This window comes from Athene noctua, chromosome 5, assembly GCF_965140245.1.
Source record: "Athene noctua chromosome 5, bAthNoc1.hap1.1, whole genome shotgun sequence".
Lineage (NCBI taxonomy): Eukaryota > Metazoa > Chordata > Aves > Strigiformes > Strigidae > Athene > Athene noctua.
Genome location: NC_134041.1, coordinates 19,609,134 through 19,634,997, shown reverse-complemented (window position 1 = coordinate 19,634,997; position 25,864 = coordinate 19,609,134). Strand labels below are relative to the sequence as shown.

The window sequence follows — 25,864 nt, the reverse complement described above, 5'->3', positions numbered from 1 at the left end:
AGGACGAAGCATTTCTTTGCACAGTGAAGTTAAGTTTTAGAAAATTTTGGCAAAACATTTTCTGTTTTCTAAAATGTTACCTGGTTCTGAAACTACTTTGAACAGAACATGTCTCAGTATGCTAAGATTTGAATTCATCCTGTCTAGCTACTCGGGCTGTGTTTACACAGTAATTAATGCCAAGATCTGTGCATTGACATAATGCCCAGCAACACATTTGACCTGGATCAAATATGTGCACATGATCACATATCTGTTGGATTAGGTAGAGTACACAATACGAAGTTCACTACCTTTATGCTTTTTATGCTATCTTTATGCCAGCCAGTGGTAGGAAAGTGATTAGAATAACTGGTTTGACGTGAGTAGTATTAGCTAATCAGAAGAAAAACAACCATTCAAAATTGTTAAACCATTTCAGCAGAACTGATTTTGTACTGGATCAGTGTTTTGAATAATGGGGCTCTGATATTTCTGATCAGTATTACAAAACTGAAAGGCTGCTGTGCCATTGACTCCTGTCCTTAATTGAAGCTGGGGTTTCAAAATGCCAGACTAAGCAGTCTGTGCCCTCTTCAGCTTTCTTTTAGCTGCTTTTTCTCATCTCTGTATCATTCCTTTTGTTGTCAGTAAAACTATCCTGCAGCTGCATGGTGAACTGATTGGGAAATTTATGTGGCTAAGAACCAACCTTTTTTTCCCCCTCATGTTCATCCAGATCAAGTCCCCATGCCAGTTCACTATTCAGCTGCACAAACACTTGTGTGAGTGTGAATGGCCAAGGAAGAGACAACACAGGGGAGCCCTGATGGCTGAAACAGCCCCACTGCCTAAAGTGAAACCACAACTGAAGGAGGCAAGTCACTCTGTGTTCCCTCTAGGTATTAGAGACAGATGAATTCAGCAGATAATTCAGTCCACTTTCAATGTGAATTACCTTATGTAGGTGTCTGTATTTTTTGTTGATCATAGAGATATCTCAGGACAGCTGACTGTCTGGCAGACCACTCAGCAACCGCTAACAGCTGGTGGAATGAATTTAGGCCTAAAAGCTACAACTGCAGTTGGCCTGGAACATTTAATCTCTTCTTTTGAGTGCAGCCTTTCAAATGTCAGGAAGGTGTTTGTTTCCTCTTCTGTAAATCCTGATGATCTCAAATATTTGCTTAGGGATTATCACCCTATTTCATTTCCTTGCAAATCAAAGTACACAAGTGGAAAAACGTTTCCAGTTTCTGCAAACTTTCTTCCCAAGTGCAAAATTGTTACCAGTTCTGAACATACTTCCTACGACCGTTTGATGAACAGAAGACCATGTGGCTGTGGGCAGTCAAACAGATAGCTGTTCAAGTCCAGGATCTTGTATCAGGTAGTGGCAAAGTAGATGTCAAATGAAACATGAAAGAACACACCAACTCATCGTCATGCTTTCCCAGAATAATTTCTCGGCTTGTAAGCATTTAATCTAACAGAAATGAAGTTTCAAAAAGGTATGAACAGGAAGAGCTATAAATAGTCTTTCCGCAGTCCTTTTGCTGTATCTTGACTTACCTTTTGATGTGCACTGCAGCACATTCTGAATCTTGGTGTCCTGCCATCTAGGCCAGTATCCATTCATGTATTCACAGCATGCTGTGACTCCTTTGAGATGTACCTTTTGTTTTCTGTTCCAGGGAAATTGTAGAGTCAGAGGGTGGGGCCTGCAGCTTGTCTGGGCTTGTCCCAATATAGAATCAAAATGCATCCAATATTCGGGTACTAAACCACTCCTAAGTAAAGCAAAATGTGGGCTGTGCTTCTGTCTGTGCCTATAGAAATGTTCTCAGCAGCTATCTAGCACCTTTCTGTAGTCTTAGAAATGTTTGTTTGGCATCGCAAAGGAGCCAGGAAATAGCATATCCTCTTCTAGAAGTGGCTTCTTCTGGTATGAGAGAAACTGATGACAAATTAGGTGTAATCTGATTCCTGTATTACACAAAAAGATCTTCCTTCCCACAGCATGAGGTGTGGCGTGCTGTTCTGTAACAATCAGCAGTTCAAGACAGACATCCTGAAAGCTGCAGCCCGGTGCTTATAGAGTAGTGCTCCAGGAAGGAACCATGGCTTTCTCAGTATCCTCTAATACACCTGAAGTGGAGTTTGACGTTATGGGGGATTGGGACAAAGTGATAGTTACCATATTGAACTGTGGTCTTTAGGAGTATGGTTTTATTTATGTTTTTTTATGATCTGTATTAAAGGAATAAATCATGCTTCAGATGCATTGAGGAATCGTACCGTAATGTGACCAGCTCCTTCAGTGTGGTGGAAATGTTACCTATAGAGAGGGTAATGTAAACACATAAACAAAAATGTCTAATTTGGTATAATAAAACAATACCTTGGATATTGCCAGACATGGAAGATATTTCTTGATTCCTTTATAACCATTAATTTAAATACAGAATTATTTTTGAAAGCTTTGTATCATTTGGCTATTAAAATGTTTGTAAGTATTTGTGATGTATTTTATATATGTCATTGGTTGAGTTATGAGTGGAAAGGTACATAGAAAACTAAGTGATGAGAATTTTCTTTAGGGGGTGTTCTAAGAGCTAGAACTTTGTTTTTCCAGTACCTTCTGGAATACTTCAAGATACTGAGCTGAATTCTGATTAATAGCATTTTATGGCTTAATGTGATCTCATTACCATTTTAGAGTGTTTTACTTTGAGAGGCTAAAGGTATAAAGAATACTTAGTTTTTTGTCTTGTATGGGTTTTCTTATACAGAGAGATTGCACTTTTTATAGAATATGTATTTAGACCTTTTATAATTATATGTCATACAGAGGAGGTCAGCCTTAATGGATTTAAATAAAATATATGCATTGACATAATTTATCGTGGGTGAATATAAAATAATACACAAAACCTGAATTGGAGTAAATGTAATTAATATGCCATAAATTCCTGCTTTTGGTGGGGAAAAGATATTTTACATTTAAATTCTTAAATAACTATTTCTGCATACGTTGTATTTCTTGCCCTGCTGCAGTAGTGTAAAGTTAAATATGAAGTGCTTTCTTGACATGTGGGTCTTCTCCTTGTCATTCATTATATAGAAGACCTACAATGTGCATTATTAAGAAGGAAGATGAGCAAGCAGTACAGATCTTTCCTTGTGCTTGGGACAATGTAGAGACAAGCCCATCTTCAAAGAAGGTGTAAAATAACTGAGGGACTCCCTCATATGCTTAATTAGATGGCCAAAACAATTAGCATAAAGCCATGACTGCTTTTGCCTTGTCAAACACAAATATCTTGCCCTTGTCACTCTTGGATAAAACCCTTTTACCCATTCAGGCTTTTTTGCTTCTCTCTGAAACACTATAAACACAACTTGAGTGCTTTGGAACAGTGGTATGTAGTGTCAACCTGGCAGATTCCAGACCAGTGCTAAAGTATTCTGGTAGCTTTGCCAATAGAAGGAGAGGAGGCTGCTTTGAACACTTTCATCTCCATAACAGTTAGAGGTAGTATTGCTACCTGTGTGGTCTGTTTTGCTCTCACACTTAGAGATACAAGGATTTGAAGGTTTTTGCCATTTCTGTCTGAGGAGGTCAGAAATGTAGATGCTGTTACAAAGTTGTAAGTACACACCTCTGTACCATTTAATCTGTTGAAAGTTCCAAAATAATTTATTGCTGCTTTCTGGCCTTTTGTTTATCCTCGTCTCTACATCAGTTATGTTCTAAATTAAAAACTCCCCAGCATGTCATGTGCAAAGAGAGGCTGTTAATTCTCTTGTATTTGAGACTTTTTACAGAAACACGGAAAAACAGAAGCTTACAAGAAAATCTTAGCTCCACAGTAACAGTTCTTCCACTGCTAGGAACAAAGAGAGGAAAATAGACCCCCTGGTAAAAAGGCACCCCTAAAACCTTGTCCAGCTTCTTTCTGACGTTGTCTTCCAGTGTAATACATCATTTACCAAAACTAGTCACTAAAAGAAAACTGGTTTTAGTGCAGTTTTACCCACATATTTCAAACTTCTGAAACAGATCTGTCTAATCTCTGTCAGCACAAGATGCTTGATGTGATTTTCAATGCCAAACTAAAGGCGGGGGGAACAAACATGTTATTGTCACAGAATATGTGCAATAATTTATTTTTACTAATTTTTAAAAATTACTAATTATCTTTTGTTAAAGATGATACTCAGTTTTCTTGTATCATATCTGACAAGGGCTGTACTTAGATTTTTGGTTCTAGCGGTGGCTGATAAATACTAGCTGACTCAAAACGTGGAATTCTGTAGTTCTTAGAACTTCTGATAGCTACAGTGAAATTTCTTTTTTCAAATACTTCCAAAAGTCTCAGTTTCTTTCTGACTTAAGATTTACAACAGTGAGCTGCAGATTGGAGGAGTTTAATAGTAAACCAATTCCTATGGGAAAATACTGATTTGTTACAACTATAGCTTTTAGCCAGTAGTAAATGAAGATCAGACATCTGGTATTATACATACCCAGTCTGTACTCTTTATGTCTGCAAAAATTAAATGTGCTGTAGCCAGGAACTCCAGCAAGCCAGGGCATGTTCATGCTCCGGTTTGTCACTGAATGAGCTAAGGTTTATCTAACTCCTCAAACACTCCTGCTTTACTACAGTATTATTTCCAGGATGATCAGGTATGGGACATTTCTGCTTGCAAACTTCTCTGAGGCTAGGGATCATGAGTCTTCTTGACTCTGGCTCATAACAGATAGCTCTTTGGGAGTTTTGGAAAGACCTCGTGTCTCCAGACCTAAGACCGAGCAAATAGCAAGACTGGATGCTGGTAGCTTTATTATGGCGGTCTGGATAGCTGGTGACTAGTCTGTTTCAGTTGGCAGCTGGGGTGGGGAGGACATTAGAAGGCACAGTTGCCATAAGTCATAATTTTTAAACTAAATATTGTCAGATTTCAAGTATGGGAGCATTTTCACTTTGTGTTGTCATTCTAATTTGGCCTGATATGTCTTCAATTAATTTGAAAATTTCCAGCAAAAATACTTGATTTCCTAGCTGACAGTTATGCTGATCATTATTTTTTCTGTGTGGCATCTGTGGGAGTTGAGGGAATGTAGCATTTTGTTTGTTTGGGTCCTTTCTCTTCTAAGACAAGTCTACAGTAAAAACTTGCTTTGACTTTTGTTTATCAGGGAATCTACAAGAACTGCTGCGTGAGCAATCCATGCATACCATGTCCTCATCTTGTGTAGTTACTTCTGCATTTTATCATTGCAGCTGCACAGCAGTGCTTTTAGAGTAGATAGATTTTCTTCTGGCTATTTTAGGAAGACTAGAATTCTGATGTTTAAGGTCAAATGGAAAAATTCCAGTGAATCCTCTTGTTTTGTCTCATTATGTCTTTTGTTAGCATAAACCCAGCACATTTTGAAAATGGTCTCTCAAGAACTGGCAAGTACCTAAGTCCTGGTGCGAATAAGGTATGCAAGCTACTGCATCACAGGGCTTAGGACCTAGGTCCCAGCTATGTTCCTTCTCACTCATCTGTTTAGATAGCTGCTTGTATAGGTGTCTTTGCACTAGGTGGAAAGATGCATCTGTACATACTCCCTTCCTTCAGAAAGCAGAATTCAAGGGTGACCATAAAAGGCCACAGCAGTGTGTGATGTGTGGCCAGCAATGGCCAGCACACTGCTGGTTTTTGGCCTCTGTTAGGAGGACTTCTACAACAAGGAATTTAATCTAGTTTAATTCAAACTCACTCCCAACTAATGTAGCTGGTGTAGGCAGTCCTGTGAATTCTTCATTCTTAGAATTTGCAGGCAAATGCTCTTTAACAGCTTTGCATCTAATATGTACAAGGATGGGTTTTGTAAATTGTCATACGTGAGGACAAAGACCAATTTTCAATTTCATCTGAGGACAGACTCAAACTCCTAGGAAAAGGATGCAATGACTCATGCAAGAGTAATCACAGTTTATGCAGGGCTGCCCAGCTACCAGTCCATTACTTAGCACGAAGTCATGTTACTCAGGAAATTACTACTCCTTTTCTGGTTCTTATTCATAAAACATGACAATGAATCATGACATTACCTCCTATGTAAATACAGTGTCTGAATATTTCCTGAGGTTTTTAGAATCAGTCAATAGAGACCATTTTATGTGCTAACTGATCTGAATTTTTGGCATGATTTTTAGATGTCTTTTACCTGAACTGTGGAATGTATGATTTAGATAGAGAAGCAAGACATTTTCCTTTATGCAATGAGGAAAATAATAGTGTGCACTTCTGTAGCATCTTCTACTTGATAAGCTAATAAAGTACTATACAATCTTCCCTGTGAAAAATATCTACCACTCTCATGTATGTTACAAAGATGTAACTACAGGACTCACCATAATTCCATTTTTCTTGCACAGAACATTAGTGAGGCATTTTAGTGTCCAAGATGGGATCACAGTCTGTTGGTTTTTTGGTTCCTTTCTCCTCCCTCTGCTCTTCCCCTCACTCCCACAGGTATATTTTGAAGAAAGATTGTGCCTGAAATATTTTATGGGAAATCTCCATAGATTGTTACTTGTGAGAGTGAAGTTCTGGAATCGGTCACTGTGCCTGAAATGTTTCTGGTACTTCTCTGCCCTCAATACTTAACCCGGTTTTGCACAACTGGCAATGACAAAAGCAGAGTGCCATCAGCTGTTCAAGATTTACTAGCTTTCCTAGTTCATCAATAGCTCAAGTGTCATTGCATTTGAGGAAGAACTTAATTGAAAAAATATTGGAGTGAGCTTTTGTTGTGCGTTTAGGCCTCATGTGAAATTGGCTTGATTTTAGATCTTAACTTCAAGATTCTGTTCAGTGTCGGTAGGATGTTATAATTTTCTGTAATTTGGGGGGAGAATGTTACGTAAGTGTACAAGTCTTTGACTGCCAACATAACACACCACAAGTGGTGATCTATGTCCTAGCACCAGTGAATGAATGCTTTTGGAAACTGTTGTCTTTCACATTTCCCTCAACTTTTCTGTTTTGGAAGTTGTTATTGTAAAAAGTGTGTGGCAATACCAACAGTGATAATGCTCTCCTACTGCTCATGTCTACCTTAAGGAACCAAAGTGGTGTTGCTGTGGGAAGGAGTGCACCAGTCAGAAATGCTGCTGTGAGCCTCCTCTACCTTGGTATATTAGATAAATTGAATCTTCTAATCTCCTGTCTCATCTTCATCTCTTACTGCATATTTGAGTGCTCTCTATTTTCTCTCTGATTTTATTCTAAATTCCATCTTACTTGAGCTTTCTTATGCAAAGATTCTACCCATACCTATGAAAATTTCAAGAACTTTCCTCTCTCAACACTTCTGCAACATAGAGGATGACTAAAGAATCTTGACTTGATGAGCTAAATGTTTCTGAGGCTCTAGCTACACTTCAAAGGAAGGTCTGGTGCTCTTTCTGTCCTGAATTGCTTAATAAAAAAAAAAAAAAAAAAAAAAAAAGTGTTGTAAGGTATTTTAGATACCTCAGATTGCAAAATTCAGTGTTCTGGACAATGCATAAAACCCAAACTACAAAGAGGTAGATGTCCTAGTTCTACCCTGAGGTGTCACTATGGTAAATCACCATGTGGAATTTTAATCCTGCTGTTGTCACTATTGGATGTAGTTTAACTTGTTCAGAGTGGGAATATCATAGTTTGATTTATTTTTGACTATTGGTTAGGTAATACATAGAGGTCCTGGAAGATTAATAATCTGCTCCTTAACGACATTTATTATTTAGATAGTTTAGAACCACAGCTTCAGCAACGTATCTGTTATCTGATTGTTTTAAAGGCTGTACTTTACACAAGGAGGTTAACTAGCCATCTGCTCTGTAAAAAGCTCTCGATCCTTTACAGCTATTTGACTCGGCATTTTAGAAAATGCTTTTTATCCCACCGACCTGTTGCACAGCCTCATGTAAGGTGGTGGGACGAGGAAGCAGTCTGCTAAGGTAAGTCAGTCGTGTGTGTCAGGTATGTGCTAGGCTCAGAATTGTCCGTGAACAGGGTGGGATTAGGAGACTTAATTTTTGCTGTAGTGCTATTCTGGGAGACGAAATTATGGAAGCGAAGTTCTTGAATCCACGGAGAAGGGCGCGGAGAGGTCACCGCCCGTGAGGACTTGCGTGCCGGGGGCTCGGCGAGGGCGGCCCGAGCAGCCCGCCGAGGGGTGGGGTTGGGGAGCCGCAAATCCGAGCCGGCGCTGGCTGCGCCCCGCAGAGCGCCCGCGGCCGCGGCGCTGCCGGAGCCGCCGCACACCGCGCAGGGACCGGGGGCTGCAGGGGCCGGCCCGGCGCCGCCGCCCCGCGCTCGCCAGGTGAGTGGCGCCGGGAGGCGGCCTCGTCTGCTGCGGTGGGGACGGGGGAGCCGCGGAGCCAGCGCCGTACCGCGGCGGCCCGGGCGAGTGAGCGATAAGGCGCTCTGGGCAGGCTCCGCCCGAGTCACCCTCAGTTCACTTATCGCGAACTGCTCTTTCTTAGGGCAGGCTGGTGCAAGCGTACGCGCCGGCTCCGACCGCGGCACGGCCATAGCTTGCGCTCTTCCCGAGAACGTCCCGGCGGGTTCGCTGGAAGCGCTCCGGGCCGCCGGTGGTGCGAGGTCGGCCTCCGGCCACCCCTTCCCCTGCCCGCTGCCCCCGGCGCCGCAGCCCCGGGGAACTGCACGGCACTCGCTGCCGGGAGATCGCTTGGTCGGGACGAAGCCTCTAACTAATCTCCAGAAGGCCTGGAAAGAAGCAGCAGCGAGCAGACTGGTAACTGTGGGGCCGGCGTTGTCCACCCGGGCAGAGAGTTAAAAAGTTGGTGGGGTGTGTGTGAGCGTCCCTCTGTCCCTGCCTCTGTGGGAGCAGAGAGCGGAGGAGCAGGGCCAGCCCTGGCCCTGGCGGCGGCTGCCTTGCGGACTGCTAGAAATGCCATCGCGGTGGCAGTAGCTGCTGAGATGTTTGATCCAATGCTTAGGTTTTGTAGGAGTGGATGCCATGCAAACTATTAAATATTTTTAAAGTGTAAGTACTCGAGATACCAAGATACTTCGCTGAGTAGAGAGAAAATAAATGCTCTATCCTTTTTTTTTTTTTTTGTCAGTTAAAGAGGAGCCTATATAAAAGTGCTTCTTTATGTCCAAATTTGTAATTTACACAGGACTCTTGTTAGTCCAAAGTACTTAAGTGCATACTTGCTGCTGAAAAGTTTTTTTGAAATACTGCATTTTCAGTTAGAGTGGGTTGTTTTCTGGGTTTTTTTTCAGTAACGTGGGAACAGAGGATCAGGCAAAATAATAAATGACTTCCTATACTAGAGGAGGAACAAAAGCTTGTATTTTGAAGCATTAGCTGAAAAATGCTTAGGTTTGACTGTAATCAGTGAAGTCCTCTATTTCTGCCAGCAAAATGGGGAGAGAATGTTTATTTCAAGTCAAGGCTTCATACCATTCAGGATTTACTGAGCTAAGTGATTGGGCACTTAAGTTTCTGAGATAGTTTCACAGTATAAGCCAAATGAGGAGGTCTCTACTTACTGTTGAATCCTCCTCAATGATCACTTCTTTGTGGCATTTTTTATAAATACCAAGGCATTCTACGTGTGAAAACTCATGAAGTGTGGTTTTTTTCTGTTTCTCTCATTTCAAAACAGAAATTTCAAAGATAATTTATCCTGGCCTGTGTGTTTTCTGTTGCCTGAGCATAAAAGTTAAAAATACTATTTTTTAATAGATTGTCAGATTGCAGTGCAAGGATGTATGGGAGCTGGAAATTGTATGACATATGTAGGCAGAGAGAGAGAGAACACGAACATTTTGATAGCACTTCAAGAACTTTTGGAAGCACTGACCTAGCTGTAATCTTGTGGGGATTTTTTGATGTTTGACAGACTCGTGTTTTTTCTGATAGTAGTTTAAAGCCTTTGTACTATTGTGTATGCTTTCTCAATCTGTTTTTCTGTATCATAACAGGCTGCAGGTTCTTGAACCTTAATATTCTTCTTAAAGTCCTGTGATCTGTTTGCTGTAGCAGCTACTGCATTGTTTATCTTATTTAAAAGAAAACCCCAAACAACAGAAAATACAGGTTGTAGAAAGCTTTCTAAGCCATTTTGGGAGCAGGAATCTTCTTTTTTTGTTATACTAATGAATATGACTACATTGCTTCTAAGGAGTCAATTAACATAAAATGTACTTTGAGTTTAGAGTAGCTATAGTTTTAATTGTATTTCTTCCTATGATAAGTTAGCTTTAGTGGCTTTTCAGTCATGCTTCTTCTGTTTCCCAAACTTATTCTCTTACTACACAAAAAATAGATCTGAGGGAATTGATCTGGTTTTTGTCCTGAACTTGACTTTCTTCACCATTAAGGTTGATCATTTTAATTATTTCCTGTGTGCTTTTGCATAGTGCATGCAAATATGCCAAGTAATTTAGCAGGGAGAAGAGAGTAATATATCTCCCGCTCACCGTAATTTATTGTTACTGGTTTTGAGGGAGAGAGGACAGGTAGGTGAGAGGAGGTCATGAGGAGATTTGCTGTGTCAGAAGTAAGTAGGATTTTCACAAAAGTTGGCACCATCTTGTAGTTGTTCTTCAGTTGGATGTATTAAACCATGCTCAAGCCCTCTTAGCTTCATAGCATATGTAATGATAAAGATGTGGTATGACTGAGTAAAGTATTGTAGCATTGGTGATAGGATGATAACGCCAGGAATAGACTTCACAGACTTTGGTCTGACAGGGAGAATGAAGAATGACCCAGACTGCAGATCAGTAAAACTTCGAGAGAAGTGTGAATCTTTTAATGTCCAAAACTGATTTAGATGTAACTCAAGAGTTTTGAGGTAAATAGCTTGAGAGTCTGATTCAGGACTCTGATACTGCTTTTCTATTTCCTTTTGTGAGGTTTCCATTAGTATGTTGTTTTGGGGAAGCGAAGGTCATTTGTTCATATGGATCCTTTTTGTTTTGAGCAATGATGTGAAGAGATGCATACCCCATCGGATTAGAGTTTGGTGCATGTTTGGTCTTGCCCACCAGATATGTGTTTTATTTGATGCCCAATCTTATACTGCTTTTCTAAACGTCATGCTGATTTTAAAGACTTCTTCATTTGTGTTCCTCATTCCTAACAAAAAACTAGAACATTTCAGAAGTTACCTGGAAACCTTTCATGCCCTCCAGTTCTCTGAATTTACAGTCTGACTCCTGCCAATTCCATTCCTATATACTTTCCCAAATTACAGACTGAAGAAAGTGAAATGCCACTCTCTATATAAATACAAATTCACTTAACGTTTTTAACATTATATTGGCATGAGTCAATCTTGTTTGCATCTAGTTAGGGGAAATGTGTATGACTTCCTAATTGTTCTGTTTTGTTAGATCCTGCATTTTGACAAATAGGAATGTGTACAGTTAGATTTCAGTTTCTTTTGGGCTATTGTTCTACTACAGTTTCTACTAGTTCCATTGTTGATTGCATCATGGCGTATGTTCAAAGCATACTGTCTCTTAGGGAGTAAAGTTTTCAGGGCTTTTGTATCTAGTAAAGTCAAACATTCTTTGAATCATATGCTAAAGTATTTGAGACATTCCAGAGTCTTCAACTGAAGAGGCTCCCTCCTTGCAGTGTTTACATTCAATATGAGAAAAAAATCTATGGATAGTTTGGCAGGACTTTTCTTGCTGAGCTAATTATTGTAGTTCTCGCTTTACATTTATGAAGAGTACAATAGTGGCTAAGTGTCTTAAAAATTCTTGAATGTAGCTATTTTGTACTAACTTTGGAACTCTAACTTGATTCCTCAAAACAAAACTGAGGTGTGAATTTGAGGATTGAGTATTGAATTTGTAAATCATGGGATGTTACTGAGAGTGACTTAAAAGGTGCAATGATTGGGACATAACTGAGGCAGTTGGGTTTTCTTTCTTAAGAAGGACTTCTTAGGAGAGGAGGTTATACAGAAAATACTGTACCTCAGAGGGTCATTGTTTGAAAATTCTCAAACTGTTGGATGGGAAGTCTGCTGGATTGCTATAATATTTATCCTGTGATTCGGTTAGGAGAGAGAATACTCAGCATTCTTTTATGGGTACTCAAACATGAAGTGGTTGACAGTTTACTGTCGTCGTTAAGCCTATTGTGAACTCATCTGGTATCAACTATTAAACTGAAGCTTTCATTGGTTAAGTTTATACCTACTTGATTTTGATACCTATTTGCATGAAATGTCATGTGTTCCATTTCAGCATAGTGGTGGTGATTTTGCAGCCTAAGGAAAATCTCTCTGACTGGACAACCTTCACTCAAATAGTCAGAATTCAGAGGTTTGAAAATGTTTTTTTACAAACCAGTAAGGAAGTACGATTATTAAGTATGGAATTGCAGCAACCCTCAAAAGAATAACATCTTTGTGCAATGTGAGCAAGCTAACCTCCAAGTTTTCAGGCTCTATATAAATGGTGTTTGTTGCCTTACTACAATAAACACATAAAGCTGAGTTTTCAAATGATCGTGTGATTTTTGAAGCTTGCCCCCCGCCCTTGTTTGAGGTAATTTTTATTGTTCCTCTGTAATAATAAAGCTGAATTTACTGGAAACAAGCTCTGTCAGTTTGCTTTAGCTATAGGAGGTTGTAGCTTTGTGGCATTTGCATTTAAGATCTTCCTATCTCTGAATCAGTCATTTAATTTTTAGAACAATTGTAATGCAAAACTAACTTCACAGCACTCTTTTATTATTTTGGAAATAATTGTGTGATGTTTGTAAGACTAGTCAGCAGAAAATATGTCTTCAAACCACATGATAAATGGAGAGGTGACTTAGTATTTCACATCAAGGGTCCATATGGTAATTTATAGCAGATTTTTTGTGACAGTATGGTTTGGTTTCTTTAGGATTTTGAATTCTGTTTGGACCTCTGTAACTAAAAACGTCAGTTCTTAATTCCTCAGCTTTTTTCAACAAGAAGCCTGACTAAAGTCAAACAGGTTCTCTCTGGGCAGAGGTGCTATTTCCAGAGGCTTTTCTACTGCAGTACATAGTACTCTGTGCTCAGACAGAGCCTTGGCAAATTGACGATTTAAAAAAAAAAAAAAAAAAATTATCATCTGTAATTAATGAGTATTTATTGATGCCCTTCAGTAAGGGAGAAGTGGGAAAGGATTTGTTGGTGATGTCTGGAAACCTTATCCAGCCTGTGAATCTCTGCAGTGCAGCTGACAGGAAATAGAATTATTTCATAAATTTGAGATCAGCTTTAGCGTTACTGTAAAACTAAGCCTGTTATGATAACCTCTGTGTAGAAGTAACAGTAGCTTCAGTACAGCAACACTTCGATAGTACCTGTGATGCTGACGCTGGAGAAGAGAGCAGGAGGACTATAGAGGCAGCTCTGTCTTCTTTGCAACACCTGTGCATTCCCCAAAACCAGAGGAATTCTTGTGCAGCTGTAGGCAGCTGAGTTCCAGACTGCTGGGCCTTCAGGGTGCTACTTTTATTTTTCAGCATGAAACTTGACCAAAGTCAGATTCTTTCTGTCCATAACTGTTATTTCCTAAAGCTCTTCTGCTTTCTGATTTCATATCGATCTCTGATGCTTCTGTGGCTTTTCCAGTTTTTATAGGAAGCACCTGGTTGACTACCATCTAGGTTAAATAACGTAGGGCTGGTTGACCTTTAGGTCTGTGTGTATGTTCCACAGAGTGGCTTTTGCAGCCTATTGTAACCAGATAGGATAAAGCAGCTTTTATTCTGTAATGTATCACTATAAAGTGAGCACAAGGCAGCATTTTTTGAGGAACAGAACAGCAATCTGTTAATGTACGTGAACACTTTGTGAGACAAACAATCTTGCTCATGATAACAGAAAAACCTGTACTGTGTGGTAGGCTATAACTGATTGTACAAGAGACTGACAGCTATGCAAATCCCTAATGTCAACGATTTGAGCCAGCAGGCTGTGCATGCTGAAGAAGAGAATTCCAATAATCTGCTCCTGCTCTTATCTCTGGTAGCCCTTTAGTTTACAGCCTGTTAGAAATATGTGACCAGTTCTCTTCTAGATTTATTACTTGAGCAAGATCTTCAGAAAGCTTTTTCTTCATAGTGTGCCAACTACTGCATTTAGAAACATATTCTTCCAAACCAAGATGTAGAGTATCCTTTATTTTTTTGTCAAAATGTTCATAAAACTTTGCTTTTTGTTAATGATTCTAAGTTGATGTCTGAGTCTTCAGAGTATACGAGGGAGCAAGAAAGAGGAACTTTGTGGATAAAAATGAAGAATTGCTCTGGGCCTACTCTTGCATGTGTGTCCAGATAGGTTGTTTTCTGTTATGACTTTTCATGTGTATAGAAGTTAATATACATGTGTGCTTCATATGCAGTTGGGAGCAATGTGACTAGATTATAATACAGGCTACAATTTGAGGTATCTGACTGTTTTAAAGCAAAGCAGAAGCTCAATTCTATATGCCTTTGTAACTCATGCTATTTAACTTCCATCAATTGATGTGCTATGATAAATCTTGTTTCTGTTTTTCCAGATGCAAAAATGATAGCTGCAGGAAAATTTTCAAGTCTTCCCAGGAACGGCCCAGTGAACCACCAGTTCCCATTAGCTTCTTCCATGGACCTTTTGACCACTAAACCTTCACCAACTGAGCATCGCTCAGACTCCTTTCAAGACATCTCTATCCATGGCACTCTCCCCAGGAAGAAGAAGGGGACAATTGCTACAAGGTCTTGTGATACATTTAGCCACGTGGGAACATTGCCATACACCAGAACACAATGGCAGCAACCATCTTTTGTACAGGATGTTATAGAAGAGTACCCCCCCCAAAATGGGAAGAGCAACAAACTCAATACCAGGTACCTTGTAAAACCTTAATTTACATATGTTTGTTGCATAATAATTATTTTATTTCTAGACCTCTAAATGCCCTGTTATAAGTGCAGCTGTTTGTTACAACTTTGCATTCCAACAGAAGTTGAATTTTCTCCCTAGTACTCAATTTAGGTCCTGATGGAAGAAGCAAAACAAAAAATGGTGTGAAACATGTAGGGTGGGGAAGAATGAATCTGATGCATAGATTTCAGGAATTTTGAGAATTTCTTTTTTTGACTTACTGAATAGCTCAGGCTTCAAAATCATTTTCATTTTGCAGTAAGATGCTGTTAAATACAATGTTTTAAAATGTCCTTCTATACCACTCTTTCTGTGGGATCTAGTGATGTGGATTTTTAGTCTTTCTTTTGACATCTGTATAGTTTTTAAAACTAATTTTTAAGGGCTAGCTCTTGCCCCTGAATGTTTAAAAGGTATAGCATTGCATGTACTATTCCCATGGAGGAAACTTTTAAAAGTCACTGAATTGCTTTGAAATGACCCTTTGCATTGTTCTAACAGAGCAGTTTTAACCAAGTCAAACTATTCAAACTTCGTTTTGATTTGGATGCAGTGCTTATACAGATGGAGTGCAGAGCAAAAGGAGAAAGTGGTGTTCCAGCTGCCTCCAACCTAGAGCTACATGTGAGCTGTTTTTCTTGAAGACTCAGTGGAACCCAACATACCCTGAGCTAATGGCAAATTACACCCATTCATTATTTTTCTATGACTTCCCAGTTATAACATCCATGACTCTTGAGAAGGAATTATGCTGTCATAGCTAGCATTTCTTTTGGCAATCTATTATCATAACGGATATTTCATTGCTTACAAAAAAAGTAATTTTTTTATGTCCTTTTTCTGTTCTGATATCAAGGTCTATAAAATGGGAAAAAATTTCGAGCTAACAAGAAAAACATAATGTAATATACTGGATCAGTTAAAGGCACAAAGATGAGAGAGTGTTAAGCTGCTTGGATGACAGAATTAAAGGTTGTGAAAAGATAACCAAATGACAACTTCTGAATTAGAATTTATAGTCTTGCTGCGTTCATCACTGTAAGAGTAATATTTTTTTGTTCTCAAATCTTGCAAGGGAAGGACAGTTCTAATTATGGTGGGGTTGAGTATGTAGAGTGGGTTTTGTATGCTTTCTGCACACAGGATCAAGTTTTCTTCTCGCTTGAAAATAAGTCTTTTTTCTCTATAACCCATTCACTTTGAAAGAAGAAAGGGCCTCAGTGTGTTTACTATTCCTCTGTCACTCAACTCTGTGATGTACCTGCTTACATGATGTACATGCTTACATGAACTGGTTTTTTGACATAATTTGTGTCTTTGATTTGCATAGTTTTGTGTAACACAAGCAACCGGGGTTGCTGACATAAAAGGAATAAGGTGGTATACACTGAAGTTTTATCTTGTGTCTTCCTTCTCAAGAATAGTTACTTGCAAGAGATGTTTTCTTTTCTTGAGAGACCAAAGCCTCCATATTAATATATTTATACTCGTAACTGATGGGAAGAACGCTTTTGCACAAGCAGTAAGAGTAGGAACAGAATACTTGAGAGGAAAATGTCAAGAAACTCTGCCTGATCAGAATTAAAACATGATGCTTTTGAAATAATAAGAGATTCAAAGGATTTTGTTAGTGCAGCCTGTTAGAATTTACATCTTTTGAGTCATAGCACAGAATGCTATGATAACAACTTGTAACTTTTTATTTCTTTAATTTTTAAAATGGATCTTCATATGTTCTCCTCAATGACCTGACAGCCCAATTGTATTACAGCAGAAGACACTACCAGCTTGACAGTCAGCAAATATATCACTTCCTGAGTCTTCTTGGGATGACTCTGTGCCTTTCAATAGTATGCTTAAAAGAAAATTGAGAGAACAAGTCTGATTTTCCTGTGGTAAGCATTTTGCCATATATGCTAAGGTATATATTCTAATGCTTACACTCATGCTGAAATTAGTTTGGACTAATAGTATAGGGAAGTCCATGCTACCTTATCAGAGTTCTATCAAAAAAGCCCTGTAATATTTTTATTTCCGTGTAGGAACTTGTGAAATAGTGTAACGTTGCACAGATATTCTCATTCAGGAGTAAATCAGTCTTTCATTGCTATAATGCTGTTTACAAAAAATTCAAACTGTGAACACACATTTTAACCAAACTTTTTCATGATGCATTGTTCAACCCAAGTGCTATATTTGATGTCAGTGGACCAGAACTAATAGTGATTAGGATTACAGTGTTCATGTCCACATGGATCAAATTATACTGAACTGTGACTCAGGCATGTCATAGTTTAAGTTTGATTAATTCTAATTTTAAAACCATAACTATGATAACATTTTCAATAATTCAAGATGAGTAATCTTTAATATATAAATACACAATGAATAAGTTTGTGGAACAAAAAATAAACTGAAGTGAGGTGAATAGGAAAAAGATAATGAATTATGTCATTCCCTAATTGGACCTCTTCTGATTTCCATAAACTTTTTTTCTGTCTTACATTACAGCTACCTAATTGCATTACTCTGTAGCCAAGATGAAGTATATGTATAATAATTTATTTGTAAGATTATATTCTGTCAGGAATTTTGCATCTTTGTGACCAGATATACTATGTCTTTATAGATTTTCTGGTATCTTCTGGTTGACATGGAAGAATAAAATTCTGACATACAATTCATGCAGTTTCAGGTGAAAGAAACCAAACAACAAAACACCCAAGAGATAAAGTCTCTACAAACCTCATAGTGACTTCTGAAAACTTGGAGAAATTAGTCAATTTTCAATACAATAAGATTGTGTTCTATTCTGTGTATTTTGGGAATGTACACCTGTGCTAGTTAGTTCAAGGGGAAAAAAAGTTTTCTTTCTTGAGAAAGCCCATATCTAATTTTTAGAGTCTCTTGGAAATAAGTGGCCAAAGTTAGAAGCAGCTGAGCTCTTGAAAGTTCTTGAAAGTTAGTTTTATTGGCTAAAATAAGAATTTTCTCTTGAAAGTGAAGAACTTTCAAGAGAGAATTTTCATTTTAGCTTGTGGAACTGTAAGCCTGCTTGTGTGTAATGTTCTTCATTATCTGATGTTGACAATTAAACCTAAATAAAGCACGGTTGGAATTTCCCTTTGTCACCTGGTCCATGGGTTATCTTTGTTTAATTAGATCTGCCTTATGATACCTTTATTTAAAAGAAAAATTATTCATATGCATATCTGTTGCTAGAACATGCAGTCTCTTTTTTGGCCTGCGTCTTATTGCTGCCATCAGGAAGTCCAGAATTTCCAATCTCTTTTTAATTATTAAAGTTTTTCACTTGTATGGATGAAGAAAGTGATCAGCCTAGACATCTTTCTTGCTCTTCTTACAGAGCCAAAGAGTACTGGCTGCCTTTGCTGTATGAAATGCTTCATTTCACTATGCTGATACTCCTGGTTTTGTGCAGCTATTTTAACTAGTATCTGTTCCAGGGATGTAGAATAGTTCTTGTTTCTCTCTTCTAGTGTTTTGGGAAAGATAAGTGGTTCTTCCCCCTGCCCTCAGTACTTTCCTAGTTTTCACAGGCAATGCTAGTTCAATTATTTGCAGAATTTTAGACTCTTTATAGATCTTACAAGGCATATTTAATTTCAAATAAATGAATATTGGAAATGTCAAACTCAAATTTTTCTGTGACCAAGCACATCACAAGTCTGCAGTCCTTATTAGAAGGACGTCTCATACCTACATTTGGCCAAAAATCAGAGAGATGATGAGTCATAGCCTCATATTGTTTAAAGCACAAACTTGAATTTACATTGGAATAACAGAAGAAATTGTGTCACTTGGAACTACCTGTGCACTTGGATGATTATGGTTCTCCCTGACTGTCATACTAGTTTAACTGACTTGTGGTGTTTTCATGCTTTTTCATTAATGCAGCCAAATATCCCTCAGCCTAACAAGACCTAAAAGCAATGCAAAACTAGCACTATCACAGCAAGTTTGAATATAGTGATGAATGAAGCTGTGAAAGACCAGTTTCGACATTCTGCACCATTTCAGTTGGATGTCACGAGCACCCGCTTAGTCTTGGGTTAAGGTAGTAATTGTCTCTGTGGGCCTGGTACTGCTTGTGATATGAACATAACTTAAATGTTTCCTCATTGTAGAGATGTAAGGAATTTCTGAGGGTTATTAAGAAGATGGAACAGAGCAAAGGTTTTTGCACGGAATCGTTTGCAAATATTCCAAAGCAAAAGTAGATTTCGATATTGATACTCTGCTCTCTTTTTCATGTGATTGCAAGAGGTAGCAGAACAAGTAATTGCTGCTTGGATTGTCTGGCAGCTGACAGCTGTAGTATTCTGTGTTCCTAAACTTTCTAATTAAAAAAAAATCTTAACAAATAGTTTCATAAAAACTAAGAAGGGTCTGTTTCCAAAAGACACGTTTCTCATACAAGACTTATGTGTTGATTGAATTGCAATAGGGCTGCATACTATCCATTATTGGTAAGCTAATGCACATACTAGGGAAAGAAGAAAAAAGAGGAACCTAAGATATTCTGAAGGTTTTTCCTCCATTTGGGATTTTGAATTGAAATTAGTACTTTTGCAAGACACGCAAAAATCTATTCCATAGTCATGGGTGCTGCTGCAGGTATTCTTCAGTACTTAGTATAGAATAAACATCAACAAAGCCTCTTTCCACGGTTAGGATATTCATAGTGTTTCTTCTTATGTGGATTCTCTGACTAATAAATTTTGAACCTCATGCCACACTCTTCCTCTTAGCAAGTTGTCATGGAGGAAGTAATTCCTTCTTCAGCCTCTAGCCACCTATTTTTTTGAAATTGTGAGAGAGAAATATATTTTTGATACCCCACTATCAGGCCATTAGTTGTTCTGTGGGGAGAGAACTAATGCAAGTGGTATGATAGTTTCAACATTGTGTTCTGAGAGTTAGCTAATAAAGATGAGATCTTCACAATCAGTTTAAAGCATGGTGAAGACGACTAAAAAAACACCCCTTTCTCGGTACTGATAATTCCCTCTATTGCTTGCAAAGTAAGAGGAAACCCCCCCAGCCTGTATTCCTGTTGAAACAAACAGGCTTTACAACAAAATTAGGTGAAATTCAGTTTAATAACAGCTCCAGTGTGAAATTGTAAACTGTCAATAGGCCAGAAATAGGATCCAAGTTGGCATTGTTGTGGGGTTGTTTTTATTTTTTTTTTCTCTCTTCATGATGCTTTGAAGGAATTTAATACGAATTTCAGGATGGATAATCTAGCACAGCAGTAAAATCAAAGGTAGATACAATTTCTTATGAATAAGGTTATTAATTTTTTGTGGTTTGTAGAGTAACATGCCTATTTAAAGTCCTTAGTGTTTCATGTGTGTCCACCTCAGACTTCTTAGAAAAGATACTTGACTGATAAAAGTATGTGTATGAGAAATGTAACATTTGATGGAAAGAAAGATGAGTTAATTTTGTCCTTGCCCTGTATGTGTAGTATGGGACTCTTTGAAGAGCAGAGCTTTGGATATTCTAGGAGAAACTGTGTAGTCATACATTTGCATTAAATCACTATCTTCCCTTTGCTGAGCTTTACCCTAGGAAGTGTTGAAGCACACCATCTGGCAGAAATGATCACTCTAAGTTTTCATGCTAATTAAAGCCTCCAAACAAAGTTGACATTAATTTACACTGGCTATTTCCCGTTATACAGGATGTTTGTGAATATATGCTGGTTTAATTCCTGTTTACTGTCTTTTCAGTAGCCATTTCATCTGTTCACACTTGCAAAGACAATTTTTTGTTCAAATTCCATTCTTTGTCTATACTGACATTTCAGAAATAGTCACTGATAAATAGTAGGGTTGTACTGTTCAAACTGGCATGGAATCAAAATAATTTGTGCTTTTCTCAAAATTACATATAATGCCCTGGATGTTTTGTTTTATCACTGTTCATGAGAGATTTGGACCTCCCAGCTGGTCAGAATTAGACTTCTGACCCCCCTCCATCTTTAAAGCTTTACTTTTAACTATCTATGTATTTAGAAGCATAGAGTTGTAACTACAGACCTGTAATTTTAGTCTTTTCTCTTTTTCTCCTATCTTGATTTTGTGTTTTCAAGCCTTGTAAATTCCTGACTATGCTGGAAGTCCTGAATGTGATTGTAGCTGCAACATTACTTCTGTTTTTATTGATGTGACTAGAAACTATTCCTTTTTGTACGTAGATAAGACATAACAGCTTCTTTTTACTCTACCAAAATTCCAAACATGAACTGTTCATGTCCATTTTTTTTTTTTAATATGGTTCAGGCATGTTTAAAAAAGGAAAATTGAATCTGGTGGGTGTGGGGAGGTGCGGGGGGCAGGTTGTGGTTAGCTTGATTCTTTCACTGAGGAAATGGACAAACCAGTACCTCTGACGTCTTCCAGTGCTCGCTGAATGCTGTTGCAAAAGATCAAAATGTGGCAAATAACCTGTGAACCAAAATGTATTTTATAGACTAGCCCAAAGTATCTACATACAGATGCTAAGAATACACTTAGTTTCTCTAGTTCTGCAAGTATGATAGGTGTGTCCAACTGTATATTTAGCTAGACTTCAGTCTCTTCGTTTGAGTACTGGTCAGCAGATTTTTTTGGTCTTGTTTTTCTATGTCAGCTTTTCTCCCCATTATTTCAGATAAAGTGCTATCATCTAGCATTGGAGTTTCTGTTGCTGCAACAGAGTTATTCTAGAGTAGATTAGTTTATCTGATCATTTAGGATGTTATGTACTCTTCAAAATTGCTGATCTTCAAGGCTCTGCATGTTTAGCTGGGTGAGACTTGCATACTTGTCTCATCTTATGTAACTGTCCAGGAAAAAAATAAAACTATGTTCAGTTTTAAACTTGATTAGTACCACTGACGTCAGTAGGGTAACTTCATCAGCATAAAGTTAAGCAGGCTCACTGTCCTCTGCAGGACCTTGTCCTTGGAGGGCAGTACGTTTGGAGGGTAGCAAGGTGTTAGTCTTGAGGTATAAAGCCATCAATGGCTGCATTCTGGGTTCCTGAATTTTTTCCTTCCCTCATAGTGGTATTACCACAATAAATGAGACCTGCTGAAGTCCTTGAATTGACAGTTGATTTATAAGGGAAAAGAGCTGCCAAGGCAGTACTCGGTGAGGAGCTGGAGCCTGTTATGCAGGAATTTGCTTCTTCCTTGTGAGGACTGTCAGCCTGTTTTGCTTCTCCAGATACTGAGAATTCTTTTTCTCTTTGGGTTTTGAGAATGGGGTGGGTTGGGTATTTAGACAGCATTTATTTTGTTCTAACTAGTGATTTTGAAAATGTTATTTGTTGGATAATTTTAGTTTGAATAGGTGGGGGTTTTTTTATATGAATATAATGTGTGCACTTACAGCATATAGTTAGGTGCACTTAGAAAATTAAAAATAAAATTTAATCAAGTTAAGATTTGAATATATCAAGTAGAATAAGTATTTTTCATGTTTCCTGTGTGGAGAAAAATAAATTACAGTGTTTGTTGGGTTTATAGAATGCAGTGTAGTTCTTAAACTATGAAAATAATTGCAAGATTAACAGGAAGAATATCAATCACTTTGGTTCCCTTTAAGTTTTAGGTTAAGGTGAAGAAGAAATTTTTATACAACCACAGAATTTTTAAAGTAAAAATAGTTATGGTTTTGGTGTAATGCCTGAAACTTCCTCTTTTCCAAAAAAACTGAACCAGACTGTGAGTTTGTAGTTGTGTTTTTTAGTAGGAGTAAGATAAGTAGGGTGAATTTAGGGCTACTGAACATCTCACTGACCTCTTCCATGTACACACAAATGGTTTTTCAAAAGGAAGGTTTCTTTAGATGTTGCCAAAGCTTCATGGTTTTTTGTCTCAGAATTTCCCCTTCATTCTCTTGATGTGTCCTCTTCACATACACACCTGCAAATCTGACCTCTGCTGTCTCGGAGGGGGAGCAGAGCTACCAGCTAAAGCTGGTAGATGTTTGTGGTAGAAGGAATGCTCTGTTATATAAGCAGAGAGTAGCTAATGTTCTCTGTTTACAGTCAGTACCAAATCCTCTTATCCTTTAACTTTTGGGGGTCATTTCTGTTTTGGCTTGTTTGTCTTTGCTTCCAGCCCCTCTGTCCATTGTTGGGGTCAGATTCTTCATCCCTTTGTTCCTATTTGATGCTCACATCCGCTGTCTTTGCTTGCTTGACATAGACCCACAGAACAAAAGCTTCACTTCTTGCTTTTGATGGGGATTTTGGAAACTTGGCTACAGGTGACAAGTATCAAAAACCTGCCCATGTGGGATTTTGGGGGAGGGAGATGAGGGGAATGGGACAAAATGTCTCAAAAAGAGAGATCATCTCTCCAGTGTTGGAGATCAATTAAAACCCAGTCCTTCAGCTTCAGAGCAGAGGAACTGGAGTGCCATATGGGTTGGGCACAGTTATATTACTGTTTGAAATCAATTGTGGGATCAGGGCCTTATTGTAATGAATGACTTGCCAGGTAAACTTAAGCCCCAGTTCCTCAAGGCCCCAACCAAACTGAGTGTATGTTATTTTTCAAAAACTTCCTGAAAACTTCTATCTTTTCAGCCTGTTCTTCCTTTGGTCAGAGGACACTGTAGTAGTAAAGGGTTTCTTGAATTACTCCTTCCATCACACCTAAAGTTTCTCTTCTAGCTCTGCTGTTTCCTGTCTCTTTTGTAAAGATTCTGGAGCACCCTGCTCACTTGTACAGAGTACTGTATTGCTTCCTCCGCTTGCTTCCTGACCCCATGTGACCATTTATTTTCTTTTCTGCCCCTTTTATGCTTTAAAGGTCCACTTTCCTTGAGTACTGCAGGTCATAGCAACAGTATGTTGGTACCTGTGGCTAACAACCAACAATCCTGCAAATAAATGTGAAAGTGGCTATTTTCTTTTCAGTCTCTGAATGAAGACAGGTAGAAAGTGCATAGCAAAAAGGCAACTACAGTTTTTAAATACCTTTTTTCTCACCTGCACTTAGGTGCTTCTAGTAAACACTTTTCTTCATCAGGGCAGCAATCGTTTTAGAGGTGGTCTTTTTAAAAACACAATAAATCAGAAGAGACCATGACAATATTGCACTAGGACAACTGTCCTTATATTTTTAGATTAGGATAGACCATTTCTATATCAAAAGTTTTACCAACTGTATATATGCTGCAAGGTACCTGTTCATCTGTCACCTTCTGGGTGAAACTACCATTTGTAGGTGTACTTCTTCCTTTCAGCAAGAAGTGTTTGTTAGCAAAAGCATTGCACTTTCTCCTATGCTGTGGTCTGATACATATTTTTATGATAGCTTGTGAGATACCTGCTGGCCTCTGAAAATACTGTAGAAACTACAGTCAGTTCTTCATACCTCATTCCATACCCTTGCTATCCTTCTTAATACTTAGAACTGCTTTGTTACATTTCACAATTTGTTTTTCTTAAAGGTTCAGTCTTTCCATTCTGTAGCTGAAAAAAAGCATAGAGCCAGTGGATTTTTCTTGTCTATTCTGGTAATAAGATAACTGGACACTTCCACATTTAAAGAATTCCAGCTACTGCTGCAGAAACCAGTTCCCTTAGCACAGATGAAGTTGAAATCAACTATCCCTAATATTTGGTAACCAGCTCCAATAAAGGAACAGTACTTCTGTGCCCAGTTTTTGCCACTTTAATGTGCTAAGGTTGCATGTTCTCAGAGTTGTGTTCTGAGCTTGCTGCAACTCACTGGTGCAAACTTGTCAAACAACAAACCATCTATTTTGATGATGGGATGTGGGGAGATGAGTGATCAGTTATAAATTTCTGTTAGCAGGAGATCAGTGAAATTGAGTAGAATATCCCCAGCATTGTTAAATGTCGCATAGGGGAATTATTCCTAATGCTCACTTGCAATATCCAGTGTAGAGAGGCATTTGGCGCAATGAGCTTCTTAAATTGGGGTAAGGGAGTAGGGAGGACAGTTCTTCCTCCACCATCATCTTATTCAGTACTAAAGGAGAGGATTAACTTTCCTATGCTTCAGTCCAAATACACATTCCTGAAAGACATTATCAGCCAGATGACAACCATATTTTGAAAAACTGTATTTGGATTTACATGAATTTCAGATGAATAAATGGAATCTATGATTCTGCTGGGCATTTGTCAGTCTTTTTGGAATGTGCATATTCATTTTACAAGGTTAAATTATTTTTGAACACTGAAAAATTTGTGGAGATGGATTCTGAATAATTACAGCAACTAAAGCACTGGCTGTAAGGAGTTGCTAGCTGAAGGTATAGACAGCACAAATGTAATGAAGTTTGTAGAAATAGTGACCGTTTTGGATAAGCAATAGTCTTGCTGCCCAACCTCTACTTTCACACCATTGTAACAGGCTTGGGAGTAGAAGATTTAAGAAGGGCTTTGAAGAACAGAGTTTTGACTCTGGGACTCCTAAATGTTAAAGAAAATAAAGGAAAAAGAATGGAGGTATCTAATCTGAACTTTTGAACAGGTTGTAGAGACTAGTATTGTATGTGGTGCAGAAGTAGAAATTGGGAAAAGGCAGAAAAAATAGGGTAGACTTTTCTGCTGTATTAGGTAAAATGGAGAAAGTTGGGGGGATGCAGAATGTTGAAGTGGTAAATGGCTGTACCATTGTCTTTGCAGTGGCATTCTGAACACTTCGAATGAGTTAAGATTTCATTTAATTCTAAGAAAAGTACAGTGTATCTTTTCTTGAGTTTTTAATTGCTGAAGAGTCCCTACCCTTCTTGTATGAACTGCAGGTCATTACGCAGTCATAGCAGTTTGCACTTGTTTCCACTGGTGTTTGAATGAGTCATGGCCATGGTGTTGTGCAGCTGCAGACAGAAGGGTGGAATGGCCTTAGGAATGTAGTAGGAGTGTGTGTGTGT

The 25,864-nt window shown here is 38.5% G+C and overlaps 1 protein-coding gene across 1 annotated transcript in view; it reads left to right on the top strand.

Annotated features, from left to right (window-relative positions):
* BCAR3 (BCAR3 adaptor protein, NSP family member) overlaps positions 1-25,864 on the top strand; it is a 113,459-nt gene that overhangs the window by 43,271 nt on the left and 44,324 nt on the right. Inside the window, 1 exon segment of the mRNA XM_074906581.1 lies at positions 14,569-14,896. Coding sequence (XP_074762682.1) covers positions 14,569-14,896 — 328 coding nt within the window.